This window comes from Kryptolebias marmoratus, linkage group LG2 (assembly GCF_001649575.2).
Source record: "Kryptolebias marmoratus isolate JLee-2015 linkage group LG2, ASM164957v2, whole genome shotgun sequence".
NCBI classification, from domain to species: Eukaryota; Metazoa; Chordata; class Actinopteri; order Cyprinodontiformes; family Rivulidae; genus Kryptolebias; species Kryptolebias marmoratus.
Window position 1 is genome coordinate 24,295,264 of NC_051431.1, and position 7,968 is coordinate 24,303,231.

The 7,968-nt window shown below is 45.7% G+C and overlaps 1 protein-coding gene across 2 annotated transcripts in view; it reads right to left on the reverse strand.

The window, feature by feature from the left end:
• Positions 1-3,751: 3,751 nt before the first annotated feature.
• The window catches only part of coq8b (coenzyme Q8B), a 15,000-nt gene continuing 10,783 nt past the window's right edge, over positions 3,752-7,968 (reverse strand). Inside the window, exons 13-16 of one of the 2 annotated variants that reach the window (XM_017435375.3) lie at positions 7,694-7,801; positions 7,552-7,617; positions 7,267-7,353; positions 3,752-4,666 (exon numbers count right to left, since the gene is read on the reverse strand). In XM_017435375.3, coding sequence (XP_017290864.1) covers positions 4,355-4,666; positions 7,267-7,353; positions 7,552-7,617; positions 7,694-7,801 — 573 coding nt within the window. In that variant the 3' untranslated portion in view covers positions 3,752-4,354. Of the gene's footprint in view, positions 4,667-7,266; positions 7,354-7,475; positions 7,618-7,693; positions 7,802-7,968 lie in introns of those variants that run through there. The other variant, XR_001809077.3, reaches the window with a different exon arrangement.

A 7,968-nucleotide genomic window follows, 5' to 3' on the forward strand; every position in this document is an offset into this window, starting at 1 on the left:
GGGGGGGGGGGGGAGTTCAGAGAGACGGGGACTTCTATATACACATATATACACACACATTAAAAAAGAAGGAAACGAGCGTGTCTGTGAGTGGTGGGAATGTTGAATGTTGCTGGAGTAGAATCTGGGATGCGCCGCTCGTCGGCTGCTCTCTCTGGGCCGCTTCCCCCGGCTCCACCCGCTCCTCCTGCCTCCACGCTCAGCCCATTGGCACACACGGTCGGACATGCAAATCCGGCCTCCCCCCATTGATGTTTTCACAAGACAAGAAAAAAAAAAAAAGACAAAAAATAAAAAGCGCAGGCTCGGTTTTTAGCTTCTCAACTGCGCCCCCGTGCGGCTCCTAACGTGACATTACACCCATCCACAGGGCTTCATAATTATCAGCATTATTATTAGCATTAAAAGGTACTCATTGCAGGGTTGTGGGGAAATCCAATCAGTGTTTGTCTCACATCAATGCTTACCCTGTCCTTAACCCTCTCAGGCTCAAATTAAGTTTTAGTAACAGGAAAAATCTGATATTTGGGGAAATTATCATCCGAGTAAAATAAGGCTCATAAAATATGAATGTGGAGTAATTAGGTATATGCAATTCACTGTTGCAAATCTGCAGCATCTGCCTTGAGAGGGTTGAATTCAAAAAAAAATTTCCGCCACCCACCAAAAACAGCCGAAGTGACTGAAAGCAGCTCAACATAAGAAGAGCAGTCTTGGATGAAGTCCGACATTTTTTTTTTGATGCATTAGTACGTATTTATGCTCATGTTTGTTGAGTAAAGTGTGCTGCTAAAAGTACTTTGTTTACACTGAGCGCACCCGCATTTCAGAATTGCATATCAACATATCTGGAGATTAACTAGAGGGAACTCTCTCAAACTGCACCTTCTTCATGTTTGATTTCATAATGTGCAATGGGTGCCTTTAAACAGTTTCGTACTAAAGTAATTAAAGGGCTTGTTTTTTGGGGGTGGTGCGTTGGAGAGGGTGGGTGCTCACGTCAGATAAAAAGCAGATTTAAACTGATAAAGATGAGCTCCACCATCGGAACAACACAGACCAGGTGGCTGAGGTGAGAATGGTGAGGTGCCATCGTGATCAGTGACAGACTTCAGGCCCTGGAGGGGATTCGTCAGAGAACCTTCAGCTCCGAGGTGCCAGACTGAACATTACCGGAGGTCTTTTCTGCCAGCTGCCATCAGCCTCTACAGGAAGCTATGAATTCATGTGTATTAAATGTGTACTAATAAATGTTGCCCCACCTTGGATCAGTGCATTTTTATTCACTGCATTTTATAGTTGGTTTTTAGCATTATTGTGTTTTTATTGATAGTGTTTTTGTAATAGTATTAATATATTTTGTTGTTGCTGCTGTTTTCTGTGTGATATACACTATATTGCCATAAGTATTCACTCACCCAGCCAAATCATTGAATTCAGGTGTTCCAATCCCTGCCACGACCACAGGTGTATAAAATCAAGCACCTAGGCATGCAGACTCAGTGAATTCTGGTACCCTGATAGGATGCCATCTGTGCAATAAGTCCAGTCGTGAAAATTCCTCACTACTAAATATTCCACAGTCAGCTGTTAGTGGGATTATAACAAAGAGGAAGACGTTAGGAATGACAGCGACTCAGCCACAAAGTGGTAGATCGTGTAAAATCAGAGTGGGCTCAGTGGATGTTGAGGCTCATGGTGCACAGAGGTCACCAACGTTCTGCAGAGTCAACAGCTGCAGACCTCCTAACTTCATGTGACTTCATGTTAGCTGAAGAACAGAGTGTGGAGAGCTTCATGGTTTCCATGACCGAGCAGCTGAATCCAAGCCTTCCATCACCAAGAGCAGAGCATCAGATGCAGTGGACTAAAACATGCTGCTACTGGACTCTACAGCAGTGGAGACATGTCCTCTGGAGGGACAAATCACACTTCTCTGTCTGGTAATCTGATGGATGAGTCTGAGTTTGGCTGCTGCCAGGAGAACGGTCCTCGTCTGACCGTATTGAGCCATGTGTAAAGTTTGGTGGAGGGAGGATCATGGTGTGGGGTTGTTCTTCAGGAGGTGGGCTCAGCTGCTTAGTTCCAGTGAAAGGAACTCTTCATGCTTCAGCATACAGAGACATACTGGACAATTTTATGCTCCCATCTTTGTGGGAACAGTTTGGGGATGGCTCCTTCCTGCTCCAACATGACTGAGCACCAGAGCACAAAGCAAGGTCCATAAAGACATGGATGAGGGAGTTTGTGCAGGTCAGTCAAGTTCTTCTACACCAGAGTCCTGACCTCAACCCAACAGAACACCTCTGGGTTGAATTAGAGCAGAGACTGAGAGACAGGCCTTCTGTCCAACATCAGGGTCTGACCTCACAGATGAGCTTCTGGAAGAACGGTCAAAACTTCCCATAAACACTCCGAAACCTGTGGAAAACCTTCCCAGAAGAGTTGAAGCTGTTATAGCTGCAAAGGGTGGGCCAACATCATATTAAACCCTGTGGATTAACGAGCGGATACCTTTGGCAGTATGGCGTACCCGCTGCTGTGACGCTGTAAATTTGGAACACTGGTCTCCAAAAGAAAAAAAAAATAAATGTATTTGCACTAGCACTTCAAAAAAGGATCTTCCAAAAACAAGAAATACATTTGCAAGAAGACTTTTAAGCTACCCTTCATCTGCCAACGTCCAACTTTTGGTATCTGTTAAGTCTTTTGGACGGTTTTTCTTGCCTTCAAGAATTCAAGATTCAGTCTTTTAAGGATTTGAAAACGTGTAAAAGAATTAAAAGGTCTTAAATATCCAACGTGAACAGAATGCATTGACTCATATTTTTAAAAGATGCAGATGATCAGAATGAGGCTTATCCTTAGATGATCATGAGGACTAATTTTCATGTAAATTCCTCGTCTGTTCATTGTTCAGGTGGAAGACAAACGTGGGGGAATTTAAAGTGTGAAACTGCGGATAAGTCTGTAGATAAATTTGACCTTTTTCATCCAGCAACCTGAGATTTTCTTTGCACGAACACTTGTTTTAAACTCTAATAATGAGTTGTTGGTTTTTTTTTGGACAGATGACCTCAAAGCAGTCCAGTGTGAGCTCCAATGTAAACTTCAAAGACCAATTTTTAAAAAAAAGGAAAAAAAAGAACGAATTTCGCTCCAGTGAAGCGCAACCAGCTGCTCCTTAACACGCAGAGAAACGCTCCAAGTTTCCATTGAAGGAAACTGGAAGAGAAGACTGAATGTGCCGTTTCTTCTCTCCACATGTGCTGCAGTCATTAACCGTGGCCGAATCCCAGAGCTCAGAAAAACAAACTAAGATTTCTTTTTTTTTTCCCCTGTAGCGTTAGAGCCAACCACACTGGGCGGACGGCAACAGCAAACGCTAATGGGCTGTGCCTCTTTCATGTCAGAGAAATCACGGGGTGAAAAGCCTTCAAATGGCTCCGTTAGCCGTTCTGATTGGACGGAGCACCGGCAGCAGTGCCTAGAAGAGCCTCCGTTACACCAGGCCTCGCCGTATCCAAGCGCAGCGACCATCATTACGCTCGCAGACAATTGCAGGAAAGCGGCGAGGTCAAACGTGACCTCCAGCTAGTGATATTACCCAAGACGAGGTCCAAAAACAGATGTGGAAAGATCAATGTCATCCTTGCTCAGAAACACACACACACACACAAAAAAAACCCACAATCAAGTCCACACGCAGTGCACTACAGTTTAGGAAACAACACAAATTTCTGGAACAAAAGGGTATTGATTTGTTTTTAAAAAAAGAAAAAGAGCACAGCAGTTTTACATCACTTTACAACACGAGGCCATTATTGAGCCGAGCTCCATTAGAGCGACCGATTCCTCTGATAATCTGCTCATCTAATCTGAGAGCCATGGCATTTAAGGTGAAAGCTTTATTCATCCAGCGTCGAGTTCCTCTGACAGAGACGAGCAGCATCAGCTGCTTGGTAGGCAGGAGACAGAAGATGCTCTTCTTCTGGCTGCTGTCGAAACAGAAAACACATCCCTGCCTTTAATCCTGGAGTGTTAAAATGTGCATTTCTGTGACAGAAGCAATCATAGATTTAATCAGCAAAAACTGGTTCAGTTTAAGTTTAATATTTAAGGTTTTATGATTTAAAACAAAAAAGAAAAGAAAAGAAGAGAAGAGTGGCTTTCTGAAATCAGGATACTTCAGTTTATCTCTTCCCAGTGATGGCAGTGATGTGAAACTCCGGAACGTGTGTGACCTTCCCTGGTGCGCGGCTGCAGAGTCCGTAACGTCCTGACATGAAGTCCAGTCCTTTGCTGCCCTTCGGATCTAGAGTCGGTTCTGAAAGCGTTCCCCGTCTGACCGGGTTTAGGCGGTGGCCCGCGCCCGCTCCCGCTCCTGCTCCTGCCTCCTCCGGTTGTAGGCGTGGTACACGTCCAGGAACATGTCCCTGCAGGGTATCCGGGCCTTCAGCTTGGAGCAGATGAGGAAGGAGCCGGCCATCTTCCTGTGCAGGGAGTACGTCTCCTCGGGGGGAGGCGTGAGGCGGTGGCGCAGCATGACGGGGACCAGGTCCTGGATGCGCTTGGTGGTGCTCTGGGTGCCGAAGTCGAAGGGTTCGCTGGAGGCGAAGGCCTCGCCGAGGATCATCACAGCCTCCACGTGGGCATCCATAAAGGCCTGGTGGGAAGCGGGGACAAACACCCGAACACGCACTTTTAAAACTTAGATGTTACATTTGGATTTAATGTGATTTTCTCTAATCCACAGTGTCAGAATTAGACATACTGGCTCAGAAATGTACAAATCGTTTTAAAAGCAATGCTGAAGGTCTTAATTAGATGCAGTCAGTGCCTGGTAACTTCTTATTAGTGATCATGATTGACTACAGCTGGGAGTTTCTATAAGACAGCATGAAGAGGTTTTGGACAGCATTCACTGTATCGATGAAAGGAAACGGATCAAGATGTTCAGGAACAACCGATGTCTTCTGGAGAAAAGGTTTTATGTTCATACAGGGCAAAGATTGAGCAGTTTGGCAACAATGACAAGAAGTTTGTTTGGAGGAGTCAGGGCGAGGCTTTCAAACCTAAGAACACTGCATCTGCTGTGGTCCTAGTTAACTGCACAAAGTGGAGGGAATAATGAAGGAGGTCTTTTTAGCCAACGCACCACTCTCAGCTAACTTCTGGTCCTTTTACCCCACGGAAGGGAGAACTCACACAATTTACCCTTTAAGGATGACGCTACAAAAGAATTAAGGTGTAATAATTTTCTGACTTATTAGGATAAATAATTAAAAGGCCAGCGCTGGGACTACTGTAGGTAACATCTTCTGGATGAAGCCGAAGAAGCTCCTGGAAATAGGACGTGTTGCTTCATATGGTGTCTAGGCTCCGCCCGTTACGGAGGGCCGGAGCACATCCTCATGTGACGTCAGTAGTTGTTCTATATGCAGCTGGAAATGGCTTTAATTGATTCAAGCAGGTGTTTCAGCAGGTGTAATGTAACTTAATATGTGAGCGTGCAGCAACAGTAAGATACTCCTCATATGGCATGGGCTTGAAACAGCCGATAAAGGCGGTCGAGCGGCTGGTTTTCCTCCATTTTCTCTTTAGTGCTTACCTTTGCTTTAGGACATATCTAACATCTTCCGTCAAATTCCTTAACCTCACCTTCAATCAACAGCTAGATGGTTGAAACTTGCCCCTAACTGAGTCCCAACCACAGAGGAGAGAGCGTGCGTAAACATTGCTGGAGCATCTGAGAAACACAACATCCCGGTACATTTCAAACCCAACAGGACTTTCAGGCAGAGGCTGGTCCACCCTAAGGACAAAACACCCGAACCCAAACTCAGTGCAGCGAAGAATGTCCAGACCTCTATATTGGAGAAAACAAACAGCTTCTCCACAGACGCATGGCTCAACACAGGAGAGCCACCTCTTCTGGACAGGACTCAGCTGTGCACCTACACCTCAAGGATAAGGGACACTCCTCTGAGGACCAAAATGTTCATATTTTGGACTGAGAAGACAGATGGTTTGAGAGGGGGGTAAAGGAAGCCATCTATGTCAAACCAACATTAAACAGAGGAGGTCTCAGATTCCAGCTTTCAAAAACATATAATGGAGCTTTAGGCCTGATCCCCAGTCAGTTTCACTCCAATCAACACCTGCACTCATGTGACAAGAGTGGCCCCTCAATGAGTCAGACAAACAAGGACCCTAACGAGCCTCTGTTGTTAGGAGAGCGATTGTAATCTGCATGTGAACATCTCAGCTTTAAAAGCTCGAACTCCACACTCTGTTTTCTGAATTGATAAAGCTCCTCGGACGAGAAGCGAAACGCCTGCAGCTACAGAATAGAAAGTCCAGTTGGTTTTGTTGGTTTTAACCTTTTTTGGATGTACCGTTTGTTTACACAAAGGGGGCAGAATTGTAAACTTGTTCTGGAACCAGCTGGTTGGGGAGCTGGGCTCGTTTTAGCCTCGACTTCTGGGTCCACATCAGAGATCTATTTATACACAGTCTTAGGTCCCAGCAGGACAACGATCCTAAACACACAGAATACTGGTTTCCGGTTGGATAAAGCAGACTAACATTAAGCTTCTGGAGTGGCCGTCCCAACCCCCCCACTCTCAACCCTATTGAAGATTTGTGGACTTTGCTTAAAAATCCAGGTCCTCGTCATGAAAACAACCAATAATAACTCTATCAATTCTTCAGAAAGAGTGGTCAAATATCCGGCTAAATTTAGGCCAACAGCTTGTTGATGGCTACAAAAAGTTTGTGGATATAAACCCACTGAAGCTGTAAGTGTTAGCTGGATAATCTAACTCTGATCTAGAGTCAGCAAAACTAATTATTAGATTAATGCAGGGGTGGGCAACCCTGGTCCTGCAGGTTTTCCTTGTTTCTCTGCTCCAACACACCTGATTCAGTGGTTAAATTACCTCTTCATGTTCTGCAGAAGTCTTTTAATCACCCATTGATTCAAACCAGGTGTGTTGGAGCAGAGGAACAAGGAAAACATGCAGGATGGTGGCTCTCGAGGACCAGGATTGCCTACCCCTGGATTATTGTCTCGCTAATTTCTCAGGGTAAACTATTAATCAGCATCTATAAAGTGAGCTCAGAAAAACTAATAAAGTAAATGTAGTCTGAAAAAAAGGGAGAGGGATTAAATACAGACTATAAAGCACAAAGAAATGAAGAAAACAGAAGAATAAACAACATTAAAAATAATCAAGAACAGCAGCAGCTCCGAAGACGGCCCACCTTGGTCTCGAAGCCTGTCAGGAACTTCATGTCCTTCGATTTGGAGAGGACAGTGTCTCGATCCCCAACGGACGCCGCGTGGACCACCTGAACGCACGACACGGGAGCTCAAACTCAGGGGTCGAAACGATGCAGAGATCAGGTTTGTTTCAAGCACTCAAACAAAAATAAATGCAAGCATGAGGTGGCTTCGGAAATTTGACCCAAACCTGGTTGATTATTTGCAGACACCTCGCTGCGTAAAGGTCGGCAGGAGGCTGGTGTACAGTTTTAGAAGCGCCATACCTGGATGTAGTCATCGGTGAACGCTTCGGGGTAGCCTCGGCACGCTCCGAAGTCCAAGAGAAACACCTAAACAAACAAACAAAGACTCTTTACAGCAACTGAAATATGCCGGAGCGGCCCGGGCGGAGCGTCTTCCTCTCACCTTGTTTGTGTCGGAGTTGTAAAAGAAGTTGGCCCAGTTGGGATCCGTCTGCATGAACCTGAACTCGAACAGCTCCCTCAGACACAGCTGCAGGATGTTGAAACAGATCTGCAGCACACAGACAAGACAAGCAGCTCGGCTCGAGAGTCATTTCTGGCGGCCGCTCGGCGGCGCTCGGACGTTTCACACTCGTCTCAAAAAGGCAGAGAAGCGGAGACCACACTGAGTGCTACAGAGGGGACTGCTCCACAGAGACTGCCCCTAAAGCCCCCCCC